The sequence below is a fragment of the Anastrepha ludens genome, chromosome 2, assembly GCF_028408465.1.
Source record: "Anastrepha ludens isolate Willacy chromosome 2, idAnaLude1.1, whole genome shotgun sequence".
NCBI lineage: Eukaryota > Metazoa > Arthropoda > Insecta > Diptera > Tephritidae > Anastrepha > Anastrepha ludens.
The window spans coordinates 18,153,034-18,168,130 of NC_071498.1; the positions used below are offsets into that span (position 1 = coordinate 18,153,034).

A 15,097-nucleotide genomic window follows, 5' to 3' on the forward strand; every position below is an offset into this window, starting at 1 on the left:
TCGACCCCGACATACTAAACATATGTCCAGCATGTGAAGGCACCCCACACGACACTAACCACCTTTTCACATGCCCCAACAAACCCACTCGTCTAACATCCCTCTCCCTCTGGACCCAACCCGTCGAAACAGCCAGTTTCCTGGGCCTACCGTTAGATGAGCTAGACGAAGACGACCGGTAATTTACATAACACTGACAGGGCAAAGATACTGCTACAACAACAACAACAACGACTCATCGACAAGGGATTAAGGTGCCAAATGGAACGACATGGGATTAGGGTTAATATCAAAATTTGAAATTATCAAACTAATTCAGCATTGTTGTTGAATGGCGCCAACTATTCACAACCAGCGGATGGTAATATAATCATATAGAAATATGTAAATTCAAATTTTTCCCCGCAAATTTATGTTGGACTTACTCTCTATACGATGACGTAATGCATATTTAGATTACCCAGAATTTTTAAATAATTGTGCTTGCAAATATTTCCAGGAATGTAGATGGGCAAGTATTCATGCAATTTTTCTTACCAAGTTTTCATTTGACATCATTAGCAAAGTCATGCACCCCAGCTAGTCAATTTTTATTTGCAGTGACAGCGGCAAGCCTGCTTTAGGGTAATAGATTCAATCATTGTAATAGATCGAAGTGCTTGTGAGTTATTTGCGTGCATCTTTAGTAGAAAGCTGGACAATTTGTCAGGAAAAAATTAAAAATATTTTAATTCTTACTCAAAAAAAGAAATACGCTTTTCTAAAATCGTGAATGATTATTGCAATTAAAATTAAAGCAAATATTTTCGAAAAAACTACTTACGTGACAATTAGAAAAATGAAGCGTAAAATGCGCTGATTGGAAGGTGGGAAAGAGTGAGCTAGGTACAAGAGCGAGAGAGCGGGTGAAAATGAAAGAACGCCAAAGTTGACATTTTGAAAAGGGAATAAGCAGTACAGCAAAAACGCCAAGAATCCGTGCAGAATCAACTAAAATGGAAAAGAATCTCACTAAAGTGGTTGACGCTTTTATTCAAATAGTTGAATATATAAAATGAGAATTCATTTATTTTTGCGTAAATTGTTTTCGCTATTCATTGAAAAAGAAATTACATACCAAACGATCGCCTAAAATAGTGTGTTTTGTTGTGTTTTGCATTGATAAGCAACGAGGTAGCCACCGGCTATAAGTTAAAAGTGCTAATTGGAAGTATAAAATAATTATAGTAGTGGTGCGTAAATACGATAGATCTGAAAAGGGGCAGCAATGTCGGGCGGAAGGGAGTCAAACAGCAGTAATACGAGCTCCAACAGTACCGGAGTTTCGACAACTGCGTCCTCCACGCCCACATCATCAGGCCAAAATAACAACGGCAATCAACGCTCTCGTGGGCGTCCAGCCAAACGCGCCACTTGTACGTGGTGCGGCGAGAGTAAGCAACTTCTACAGTATGTGTTACCCACTCAAAACGGCAAGAAGGAGTTCTGTTCGGAAACGTGCATTGCGGAATTTCGGAAAGCGTACAACAAGGGTGCGTGCACGCAATGCGATAATGTCATTCGAGAAGGCGCGCCAAATAAAGATTTTTGTTCAGTTATGTGTATGAACAAACATCAGAAGAAGAATGGATCGACGAGACAGCATAGCAGTGGTGGTGCTGGTGGACGTGGCGATTTGGAACGTGGCAAATTGTCATCTATTGGCGGTGGCTCCTGTACGCCAACTGGCCCATTTCAATATGAAAGCTTTCACGTATTTGATTGGGATGCATATTTAGAGGTATTTTCTGAGCGCAGTTATTTGAAGTGCGTATATTAAAGTTTTTTTTTTTTTTTGTTTGTTTTATTATAGGAGACTGGGAGTGTGGCAGCACCGGCGGAGTGCTTTAAGCAAGCATTGAACCCTCCAATCAACGATTTCAAAATTGGCATGAAATTAGAGGCGTTGGATCCCCGAAATGTTACTTCGACATGTATTGCGACGGTTGTGGGAGTGCTCGGTTCGCGGCTGCGACTGCGCTTGGATGGCAGTGACAGTCAGAATGATTTTTGGCGCTTGGTCGACTCGAATGAGATCCATGCGATTGGGCACTGTGAGAAGAACGGCGGAATGTTGCAACCACCACTCGGCTTTCGCATGAATGCCTCCAGCTGGCCCGGTTACCTGTGCAAGATATTAAATAACGCAATGGTTGCGCCGGAAGAGATTTTCCAACCAGAGCCGCCAGGTCCTGCGGAGAATCTCTTCAAAGTTGGCCAAAAGCTCGAGGCGGTCGACAAAAAGAATCCGCAACTGATTTGCTGTGCGACGGTTGATGCGATCAAAGACGACCAAATTCATGTGACATTCGATGGGTGGCGTGGGGCATTCGACTACTGGTGTAGCTACGATTCCCGGGATATATTTCCAGTCGGTTGGTGCGCACGTAGTTGTCATCCAATGCAACCGCCGGGTCATAAATCGCGTACCGATTCGAGTTCGAGCAAGCACCGCAGCCCACGGCCACGCTATACTTTCGTCCAGGAGACAGACGCAATGGTACCGGCTACTCCCGTCACCGCACACTTCCACACAAACTGCAAAGGCGGCCCATTCATCAACAGTTCCAAGTTGCCATCAATGGTCACTGGACCCACACATCAAACTTTGGCGAAACTATGCTTGCAGGAAGTGCTGGCTGCCAGCACAGACACACAACAGCTTTCAAAACTACTATTTGCATTAGAGGGAGATGTTCACATTGTGCCAGCAGCAGGAAAAAATTTCACCGTAAGTACGAGTATAAATGTTCGTAGAAAAATCGTATAAAAGTTCAAATCCCGCTGGGTTTTGGTATTTTTCAGATCAAAATCCCGTCGCAATTACGAATGAGAGACGACGACAGCTTGGCACAATTCATTGAAACTCTGTGCACGACATGTAGAGCATGTCCCAATCTCATATCTTTGGTACCCGCCACGGAAGAATGTGAAAAATGTGCCATTGCTAAGAAGAGACAGTTGTCACAGAGTACCACGCCGCCTACGTCGCCAGTTATACCTGAGAAACGCAAAGCGCTCGGTTTGCTGGGCGAAAAGACGCATATTATAAAACAAGAAATACCCACTTCAACAACTTCCACACACATCGTGGACTCATCTTCGGCACCGGCCATGGTAGCTGTGGGTGCTGGCATACCGAAAAACGACGTTGACCACAAATTATCGCTCAACAATAACAATTTAGTACCAGTGCAAATTAAGGTTGAACCGAATACAAATGGTACCTCGACTGCAACACAAGCGCAGACACTTCGTCAGATACGACTGCACCACCTGAACAATCCGGACGATGCAATACAGCTACCAAACACCACATCCAGTGCTGCAACTTCGACGAACTCCAATGCTAAGTATCTGGCACCACTTGTGGCCGAAGTGCATCCAGAACAATCCAGTGTTGTCAATACGGTCATTGGATCTTCGACATACAAATCCCCATCCACACTGTCGTCCAGCGCATCCTTACCTACATCGGTATCGACACCATTTAGCGGTTCGCAGTCTGCTTCATCGACTGCGGCAGCTGCTGCGGGGACGGTTGTTTTCTCGGCGGCTGCACCGCCAACCGCTGCGGCATCATCACTGAGTTCTGCTGCTTTACCGCCACTACGTTCACACCCCGGCGATTGGTCCATTGAGGAAGTGATACAGTTCATTGAAAGCAACGATAGCTCACTTGCTATACACGGCGATCTGTTTCGCAAGCACGTAAGTGACTTTTTTATATACGCAATAAGCGAGCATTTTTTAACTTGCATAAATCTCTGTTATTCAGGAAATTGACGGGAAAGCACTGCTGCTTCTTAATTCCGAAATGATGATGAAGTACATGGGTCTTAAATTAGGACCTGCCTTAAAAATATGCAATTTAGTGAATAAGGTTAACGGTAGACGCAACAATATGTCATTATAAGTGAATGAGAGAGAGAGAGAGAGAAGAGGGAAAACCTAAATGCGATAACGAAAGAGCGCTAACGATAAACATTTAAACATATAAACCGGAGCATTTGTAGTTATCTGTTTCTAAGGACTCTTGTAAAACCAGTTGACAATGAATAATAGATGACAAATGTTAGAAAAACTTGCATATACTTAATAGAGTTGAAGAAGCGCATTCCAAACGTACACAATGAAAGAAGTTGTTGGAATAATTTCTATAACATGGGTACCTTTACGTATATTTGAATTAAAATTTACTATACTAATATTAAAATTTGAACTAATTTATAGAATCGCGCGCTTAAACGATTTGTATTTTTAAATTCACTATGCTAACCTACATATTTAATGTACGTATATTTTTACAGAAGAGTAATAAGAATTTTTACATGACTGTAAGTTTATTTGTTTAAGATTAAAAAATGCCTAAGTAAAAAGAAGAAAGGTGGTAAGGGAAGATACATATTTATATATATGAACTTTTATGAAATATCACAAAAGCACAATAAACATTAGAAATGTTGTTTCAAGATGAATCTTCCTTTTGATTGTAAACATGCAGATCATTATTTCTTCATGCAATTATAAGTATATATATATACATATATATATATATATATATAACTAAGTAACTAAGTACGTTGCAACGTTTGCACTCTAAATAAACAGAAATCTTGAATTTTGAATAAGAGAATAATTTTAATTGGAACAGAAACACTGGCACCACCAGTGGCTAAAAAAAATAATAGTTGGGCATATAATTTATTCTATTATCTAACAAGCACCAATCAAAAATCATTTTTTAAACGATAGACTTTGTTGTTTTCCATCGAAATGTTGTAACAAAGAAATAGCTCTCAATTGTTGCCGCAGAAAATGTTGCTCGCTTTTGATTGAATTATAATAATTTAGCATAAATTAACAATAGCTATTAAGCAGTTAGTATTACACGATACTCACACACACACACACACATACTCTCGCATGTGTACACACACACACTCTCACATATCTACATGCGTAAATATCTCGCAATTTGGCGTTAATACGACTGCTGATGCCCAGAAAGTGGGAGCGCTGCTTTTTGAATGGGTGAGCAATCATTCAGGCCTCAACACACACACACACACCCGCGCTCACCTTCATTCTAGAGCTTGTAGGCGCGTATAGTTTTACAACCAATTACAGACGTAGTTACGAATTAGCAACACACGCAGATAGACGGAAAGCAACGCTCGCTCTTAGCTCTTTGATTTGCCTTTACTTTCGATGCAGCAGAATAGTTTATGTCTATGCGGATGTAAAATTTTCACATATTGATGCTGTTTTTTGTTTTGAATTTCATGTTAACATTTGTACCTATGCCTTTCATAAATACATACATACACACATACATATACATATATAAAAGTTAAAAATTGTAATGCAAGTATACGTAACAATTCACATTTAATCTTGAAAAGAACACACACACACACATGGACACACAGAAATTAACACATAGTGTTACACACACACACGTACATACTATATATTCAGATATTCTCGGAATAACGCAATCATAGCGCAAGTAAGCCACATTTTAATTTATGTATATTCAGATATAAAATTAGCTTTATTGTACTACTCATAGCAATAGTTAAAAAAAATGCAAAAGGAATGACGGAAATCAAGCAAAAATAAGCCTACATACATACATACACACATATAAGGGAATTCAGCAAGCACATAAACTCACATATACATACATACCTATATGCTACATATATGAGAATAATATTGAAATTATGGAATGTTACTAAGTTGTACACGTACACACGTGCATACATACATACATACAAACTTACATATGCATGTAAAGTCTTAGTTGATTCGAGGATGTATTTAAAACAGAGAAACAGTCGTGGAAATATGAAATTCCCCTGCAGCTTCCATTTACGATTACAATTGCAGCGGTACCGGCTCTCTCTACAGCCTACGAACATACATACGAACAATTGTTGACAGTCGGGCGGAATTTAGTAGCAGCAAAATTAAATGTGTATAGAGAATTAGCGATAAAAAATTCACGTCCGATGCTGAAATGAATATAGAAAATAGCAGATAATTGAAAGGAAATAATAAAAATAACAAAATCAGTATAATTATCGCTTGCTTTCGCTGGTTTGCATGCATACATATGTACATTCTGTCAAAAAAGTACCGGGAATTGTACAATAGAACGCAAAATAATAGTTTAATCTTCAAATTTATTTTGTCGCCTTCCAAATATGCGCCATTCGCAGCAATACACGAATATGCCAACGATTAGTCCAGTCATTAAAGCAACTTTTAAACGCATTTGAAGAGATCTTCTTTGGCTCCTACAGCGAATTCTCTTTAATAGCCAAAGCGGCGTCCGCGGAGTGGCAATTTAAGTTTTGGGAAAAGGAAAAAGTCACAGGGGGCTAAATTCGGTGAATACGTTGGTTGTTCGATGATATTTGTCGAGTTTTTGTTCAAAAAAGTGTTCACAATATGAGCGTTGGGAGACGCTGCGTTCTCTTGGTGCAAGATCCATGAGTTTTCTTTCCACAAATTGGGCCCTTTCCTAGGCACATCTTCTCTCAAACGTCGCATAACTTCCAAATAATATTCTTCATTTGCCTTAGAACCATTTGAAACGAATTCCGAGTGCACAACACCATGACAATCAAAGGAAACGTCAAGCATGACTTGCACTTTTGACCGACTTTCACGTGGTTTTTTGGGTTTCGGCTCATGTGGATAGCGCCATTCAGTTGCCTGTTGACTGGTTTGCCTGTCAAACTCATATACCCACGTCTCATCACCTGTCATGATGCGCAGATGCGCTAGATAAACGCTGCGCCCGAATTCACTTGCCCAAACATGTCTGCAGTCACCTTCTTCTGCCGAATTTTTTTAAAGAAATTCAACTCTCTTGGAACGAGTCGAGCAGCCACGCGTCTCATGCCCAATTGATGGTGTAAAATGTTGTGAATTGATTCGTGAGACACGCTAAGGTCACGAGCTACCTCCCTCCAAATTAAATGATGGTTTTCTAGCACCATTTCCTTGACTTTGTCGACGTTTTCATCCGTTGAAGAGGCGTTTCCACGGCAGTCGGTTCTACGTTACCGAAACGATCCGGATTTATATCCGGCCAAGGATTGCCACTCCAGCCGAATTCCCCGTATGTAAGAATGTTTATGCTGCTACAACAAACCCAACAACATGAGGAAGAGGCGACCAGATCGGCGCAAATTTTCCACGACTTCTCGGCCCTCTGCAAAAGCCTTATACCACTCGTAGACCCCTGTTTTTGTGAAAGCACCTTGCCACAGGCTTTGTACAACATTTTCAACTATTCGGCACACGAAATCCCGTTCAAAACACAAAATTTAAGACCATATTTTTATCCATAGTGAAAATCGCAGCGCACATCTGCGGTTGACTGATGTAATTAAAAGCCAAAAACAAGCTAATTGACAGATTACGCTTAAACTCTGCGACGCTATAGTGGACAGTTGTACCAACATTCCAACAAAAAAAATTTAGACATATTACAATTATGCGCGCCTTTTAAATGAACAATTCCCGATATTTTTTTGACAGAATGTATACCCATATGCTCTTTGACTACATTTCTCCTGTTCATTAATTTCAGCCTTCAGTCGATCTGTTTTCACTTTGGCGCTTCAATTGCATTTTAATTGCGTTTCGTTTAATATAGATTCTGTACAATTACAAAAATTCATATCCATATTTTGTGGAGGTTGAGTACATGAATGAAATCTTATTTATGAATAGGGAAAATGTCAGCTGTTAAGTATTCTTTGTATATTCTCTGAAATATTCGTTGCGCATATGAAATTAAAACCTTACCTAAGATTTTCTTATAACGGATTAAAGTTCTTTACAAAAGCGTTTGTTTATATTGGAAAACTACGATTGAGCAATAGAAAAAGTTTGCATGTTGCGTCGCAATTAAGAATGTAGCTGGTAGCAGTTAGTCAAAGACGAGACTTTCTTTCAGCGTTAATCTTCACTCTTTTTTTATAGGGAGTTGCTTTTCCTGTGCATTCGACTTATTTAAATTACTAACTGCAAATTGCAAAATTAACTGTAAAAATAGAGTATAATTTTTAAGTATAGTTTGCTAATTAAATTTATTTACCAATGTATAAAATAGTATTTAGCGTCAAGACAGACATGGAATGGAATGGCATACAAAAATGCCTAGAAATATATAAAGTAAATTCACTAACAAGTAAATAAACGAACGTTATGATAACGCAGATCAGGAGTGTACAATAACAATTTGTATTATTTGAAGAATTTAATTTAAAGTAAATAAATAAAGAAATGAGACGAAAGTAAAGAGGCATGTCTGTGCTTATCTACTGTTTGGCAAAATGCGTATAGAAATGATGTTTTGTTTTTGTATTTTACTTTGTAGAATTATCTACCTAGTTTCGAAACTGTGCACACCTTTTGTTATTACAGAGAAAAACCGAATCCTTTAAGGTGGTATTCTGGTCTAGAAATTTGAAAAAATCGATTTGTTTTTGGTTTTTTTCAAAGTTTAGACCTTCAAAAATATGCCCTTCAACGGATTTTTCAAAATTTGAATTATTTTCGGAGCTACGGCGGATTTTGTGACGTGGCGTCTAAGCCGGCCGAGTGGAGCGAATCGCACAATGAACGGCAGATGGTACCGGACGACTTGAGTACTCGTTCTTTCCAGAACATCTCTTGTATCCCACACAACCTTTATTTATTCTATACATATATATATATATATACCTTATACTTCTATAATATATACCTGGAAATATATCGCCGATTAATCCAAAGTGAGTAGTAAATATTATGATCTAAGTTATTCGATTGGAATCGTTGCTCAAATTTCAAACGCGATTCTCTCAAAACTACTTTTTTTGAGATGGTCGTCATGATATCTCCAGTTCTACTTGACCGATCGTTTTGAAGTTGGATAAGAATTTTTTATTATACATCTGTCTATCGCGCCTGCGCCGGATTTTGAAAAATTTAAGTTAGAAGTACTTTTAAAAAATTTGAAAAGGTAAACAAATTTTTTTTTTTCAAGTTGACGCCATTTTGTGAATTTTTTTTCTTTAATTTGGCGTAATCCGATAGCGACATCCTAACTAATGCAGACTTTTTTTAATTTGTTTGTTTAAGATCACTACAAGGGTTGGAATCATGTCAACCATGGAGCGCCGTTTTTTATGTAGCCCCCCTCCGCCGGCCTGTAATTCCACGTATTTTTAAGTTTTTTTTTTTTATTATTTTTTTTTAATTATCACTAATTTGATCAGACTAGACAAAGCAAGCTTACTGCTAGGATATTTGCCTACAAAATGGGCTGAGGTTAAGGTCGTATTTATTCCAAAGGTAGGGAAAAACCCTAACAATTGCCCAAATCATACAGACCAATTAGTCTCAGCTCATTTTTCCTAAAAACAATGGAAAAGATAGTTGATCAGTATATATATATATATATATATATAGCTAAATTCCCACTGCATCGACTTCAATTTGCCTATCAACAGGGAAAATCCACTGAGACTGCAATACACAGCCTGGTAACAGTTATTGAAAAGGCTATTGAGTCCAAACAGTTAGCTCTATGTGCATTTATTGACATATCAGGAGCTTTTGATAACACTTCCTATGAGGCAATCTATAATGCCCTATATCTAAAGGAGGTACCTGAACCCATCACTAGATGGATAATATTCATGCTGAAATCTAGGACGATCAGCACCGAACTAGGAGGAACAATCAAATCTATTAAAGCCACAAGAGGTTACCCTCAAGGTGGCGTACTTTCTCCTCTTTTGTGGACTCTAGTCATAGATGAACTTCTCCACAAACTGAATAACCTAGGATTTCACACTCAGGGTTACGCTGATGACCTAGTAGTTTATGTATTAGGCTGGCATGAGGAAACCATTTCGGATCGCATGCAGCAAGCCCTTACAATAATAAACAAATGGTGCACGGAAAAAGGGCTCTCCATCAACCCATCCAAAACAACACTTGTACCATTTACTAGGAGAAGGAACATAAATCTCAAATGTCCGACCCTTAACAGAACAACACTTGAACTCTCGACAGAAGCGAACTATCTTGGCGTCAGTCTCGACAAAACGCTTACGTGGAATTCCCATATTGAGAGAGTTACTTCAAAAGCCACAAGGGCATTCTTTGCCTGTACAAGGCTTTTTGGTAAGACATGGGGACTAAACCCTAGAACGACCTTCTGGACATTCACCACAGTTGTGAAACCCATAGTCACTTATGCATCCTTAGCATGGTGGCCCAAGGACAAGCAAAGAAAGGCAGCAAACGAATTAAGCAAACTGCATCGCCTGGTATGTGTTGGTATTACAGGGGCTATGAAAACATGTCCCACGGATGCATTGGGTGTGCTCCTGAACATACCACCGCTTCCAATTCTAATTGAAAGGGAAGCTCGCTCGAGTGCCTTAAGATTAAACGGTATATCTGAACTTAAAAGTGGGGATATGAAAGGACATTTAAAGATCTTGGAAGACTTCCTACATAGTCCCATTCTTCATAGGGATGATATACTATCACCCAAACCAATACTCTTCAGGAACTTCCAAGTTATAATTAATGAACGAACAGACTGGAGAACTAACTCTATCACTTTCAAACCTGGCTCCCAGCTATGGTTTACTGATGGGTCCAAATTGGAAAATGGTAGAACAGGGGCAGGAATCAATGGGCCCAAATTCAAAAAATCGATTCCGATAGGATCCTACCCAACAATATTCCAGGCAGAAATACATGCCATTGAAATATGTGTGAGAGAATGCCTTAGAAGGAAAATGAGTGGTACTCACATCTACATACTTTCAGATAGCCAAGCGGCTCTAAAAGCCCTTCTATCAACAACTATCACCTCTAAATTGGTAAATGATTGCCTAAACCTTCTAAACACGTTAGGAAACCTCAACATAGTAACACTACGCTGGATTCCGGGACATGAAGGACATGAGGGAAATGAAATGGCTGATGACCTTGCAAAACAAGGAGCAAATATGAAACTTACTGGTCCTGAGCCTTTCTGTGGACTGACAAAAGGCCACATTAATGAATACCTTAGGAAATGGGAAGAAAGAAAACTTGCCGCACACTGGCTAAACTGTGCCGGTCAGCGTCAAGCAAAACTATTCCTAAGTCCCAACAAAGGAATATCTGACTAACTTCTATCACTAAACAGAGTAGATCTGCGTCTTTTAACAGGATATTACAGGTCACTGCAGCCTGAGGTACCATCTAAATAATATTGGTCTATCCGAGACCAATGTCTGCCGCTTTTGCGAAACGGACATAGAAAGCTCAGAACATGTGCTTTGTGAATGTCCTGCGTTGGGCAGACAGAGACTTCTCCGCCTTGGTGGTATCGTAGTATCTCCATGCAATCTTTGGAACAACAAACCCAAAACTGCGCTAAAATTTTTAAAAGGCCTAAAACTCTATGGTTACAAAATAGGCCTTTCACAATAGATCAGCTCTGGTCGCAGTGCGTAATGGCCTTCTAATAATAATAATAATATTAATTTTTTTATACTTTTCCAATATTAATAAAAAACATAAAAAATGGATAGTAAAAATGTTTTTCATTTTGTTTGTATCTTAGTTTTAAAAATACCTAAAATTAAGGCGTCTAGACCTGAATACCCCTTAAAGAATGATTTATTCGTCTTATATTCGGACATAGCTCAATGAGTTACAGGGCTAAGGGGTTAAGCCTGAAAAAATGATCATTTTCAATAATTTTTTTTGTTTGCTAGGCAATTGCTTTATTTTACAAAAATAAAAACATAGCATTAATACATCATGCTTCCACTTGATTTTAGTAAAATTTCAAAAAAAAAAAAAATTTATAATTGTAAAAGTTATCGCTGTTTGTGTGGAACCCGTTCCTCCAGAAATCCCTGATCACCACATCAAAAGTTCTTGGAGATGCAACTAAGTAATTGCGCATTTCACTAATAGATGGCTTCAGTTGAATTTTTAGGTTTGCAGACGTAGTATAATACAAATGTAAAGAACCATTTTGTTATTTGATAGTTGGCAATTCAGCTATCAATCAGTAAAAAAGTGTTTTTTATCAGTTGCATAGTTTTCGTTTGGCGTTCGTTGAAAAATGGAAAATCAAAACGAACAAGGGAAAACCGCATCGCAAACTCATAAAAAGTTATGGGCTGTTTATGGTGACGAATCCTTAAAAGAACGGCAGTGTCAAAATTGGTTTGCAAAATTTCGTTCTGGTGATTTTTCACTCAAAGATGAAAAGTGGGTTGTTTACAAAAATATCAAGCGGAAAAGATCGTGGAGCAGGCCAGGTGAACCAGCTGAACCAACTCAAACAACATAAAAAGCTGATATTCATCAAAATAAGGTTTTGTTATCAGTTTGGTGGGATTACAAAGGAATTGTCTACTTGGAACTCTTACCACCCAACCGAACGATCAATTCTGATGTCTACATTGAACAACTAACGAAATTAAACAATGCAGTTGAAGAAAAGCGGTCCGAATTGACAAATCGAAAAGGTATTGTATTCCATCATGACAATGCAAGGCCACACACATCTTTCGACACTCGGCAAAAATTATTGGAGCTTGGTTGGGATGTTTTGCCACATCCACCATTTAGTTCTGACCTTGCACCATCTGATTACTTTTTGTTTCGATCTTTACAAAACTCCTTGAATGGTAAAAAGTTCAATAATGATGATGATGTCAAATCGTATCTGACTCAGTTTTTTGCTAATAAAAACCAGAATTTTTATGAACGTGGATTATGATACAGCCTGTAAGATGGCAAAGGGTCATTGGTCAATTGGGCAATACATTACAAAATAAAATTATTTAGTTTCATGAAAAAATTGTCTTTGATTTTCTAAAAAAAAAATACGCTATTACTTAGTTGCCAACCCAATAGTTTTAGTAATAGATAATCTTGTGCCTGATCGAAGCTTTTCTTTCAAAATTAACAATATTGCGGCCTCAGGAAATATTTTCTCAGATTTTCGCGAAAAAAATTAATTGTTTAGAAAAAATTGAAGTTTTTGAAAAAAAAATCCCTCGATCAGGCACGAGTTTTTTATGTTTTTCGAAAGCACTATAAGTATTATTGAAATCTACCAAGCGGTTTTTAAGTTACAGTGATCACCAGTTCAAAAAACATAGTTTTGTGAAAAACGCATTTAAAGTTTTGCGATCGTTTCGAGCTATACGAATTATTTAATTACTTACACTGTGTCATCCATTCCTTGGCCATATAATAGTTCTTCGTGGTAAATTACTTAAAAAAAAAATTATTTTAACACACAACTATCGACTGCTCAGTGCGACGACTACAGGCATACCGGAAACAAAAAAATATTTTTCAGCACTTGTAGATACTACCTAGAAATTATAAATATATATAATAGGGTATATTTAGGTATACTTATATGTACATCGAAATGGTTATTCATAACAATAACACCCGAGAAGTCGGTTGCTTGCCGCTGCTGCTAACCACTTCCTCTCGAACGCTCCGAAGCGCCCGAGCGCCCTTTGTTAATTGTTGAATAACTCGAAAAGTATTGGTCGGATTCACTTCATATTTTCACACAATATTTTTAAGATCTTATAATTTAAGGAAATGCAAAAAAAAATTTTTTTTTAATTTTCTGACTACCTTTGACCCCTTAAAGAATGATTTATTCGTCGTCATTATTAACATTTTCTCCGATAGTCAAACCGCGATCAAGGCTCTGACGACGCCATGGTACTGAACGAAACTAGTAAACTTCTGTACAGTGGAATTAAAATCTCTTGGGTGTGCAGGTAACATTTATCTGACCTGGGTTCCAGGACATAGGAACATAGAGGTAAATGAAATTGCTGATGAGCTTGCGAGGAAGGAAGCTGAATTGGCCTCAGAGGCTTCCTACCCGGTCTTCGGCATCCCCGTGACAGTTGTTAAAAGGGAACTGCACAAATTATTTCTCAGGAAAGCGCAGAAAAGATGAAGCTTCATTTCTTCATGTGCTATTTCGAAAACCCTTTGGCCCCAGTACAACATAGGAAGGACTCAGAAAATCCTTTGGGCTCCTCGCTATTCCATTTGCAAACACGTTTACCGGTCACTGGATGATCGGCACACGCGCGCAAAAGCCAGGTTACCATATAACCCCATTGCAAAAGCTGTGGGGAAACTTTCAGAGAAGGAGACTGTTGAGCACTTTCTCTGTAAATTTCCGGGTTTGGCAGCTAGACGATTAAGGTCACTGGGCGCTCCTTTCTTCGACAGCCTAGGGCAGTGCGCCAACTTGTATCCCATAAATCTTCTCTATTATATCAACAGCTCTGGCTGGCTGTAGATATCTGCCTGTTGGACGTCTCATAATGGTATCAAAACGGCGCTTTAGTGCTACTTGAGGAGTGCCAGACTGACACTTCAACCATTTCACCCACCTTCACCTATCAGGTCGTAATAAAAATTCAGAAATATGTTGGCTCATTGTTCATTAATTCCACTTTCCTAATCTCGAGAGGAGGTTTTCTATACATTTTAATCTATTTTCATTTTTTTTTACAAATTTATAAGTTTAGCTATTCTAATCTGCATTACCGTTTCTTAGACCATTATTTTTCTGGAATTTTCAAGAATTTAAACTTTTTAGTCACACCCACCTACTCACACGTGCCAACTATGCGCTATGCGTATGCTTTGGTATAAAAATTGGACATCATCTTGTTGCTTTTCCATTTTGGGCAGAGAACAGCAGTACAGCCAAGTAATTAATAGTTTTTACTGGTAGCACATGTGCACTACACACACACACCCACCAATACACACAACCATATGGAACAAAAGGAAGTTAAGAACTTTAACCTGCTTCTCCGTTGCAGAAATTTGCTGGCATAGAACAATAATCGGAAACCAAAAGGTAGAAGCCGCAAGCCAAGAGTAGGACGATCCAATTTGCTGTTGCACAGAAATGCTCAATATAATCGCTATGCCCCAGAAGGGCAGCAGAGTGCAAGCAACTTAAAAACCC

At 38.6% G+C, this 15,097-nt stretch overlaps 1 protein-coding gene across 1 annotated transcript; it reads left to right on the forward strand.

The window, feature by feature from the left end:
• The first annotated feature begins 640 nt into the window (after positions 1-640).
• LOC128864231 (polycomb protein Scm) lies at positions 641-8,384 on the forward strand. Its single transcript, XM_054103799.1, has 4 exons — positions 641-1,780; positions 1,853-2,770; positions 2,845-3,750; positions 3,818-8,384. The coding sequence occupies exons 1-4, from the start codon at positions 1,268-1,270 to the stop codon at positions 3,953-3,955; spliced, it is 2,475 nt and encodes an 824-aa protein (XP_053959774.1). The 5' UTR covers positions 641-1,267; the 3' UTR covers positions 3,956-8,384.
• The last annotated feature ends 6,713 nt before the right edge of the window (positions 8,385-15,097 follow it).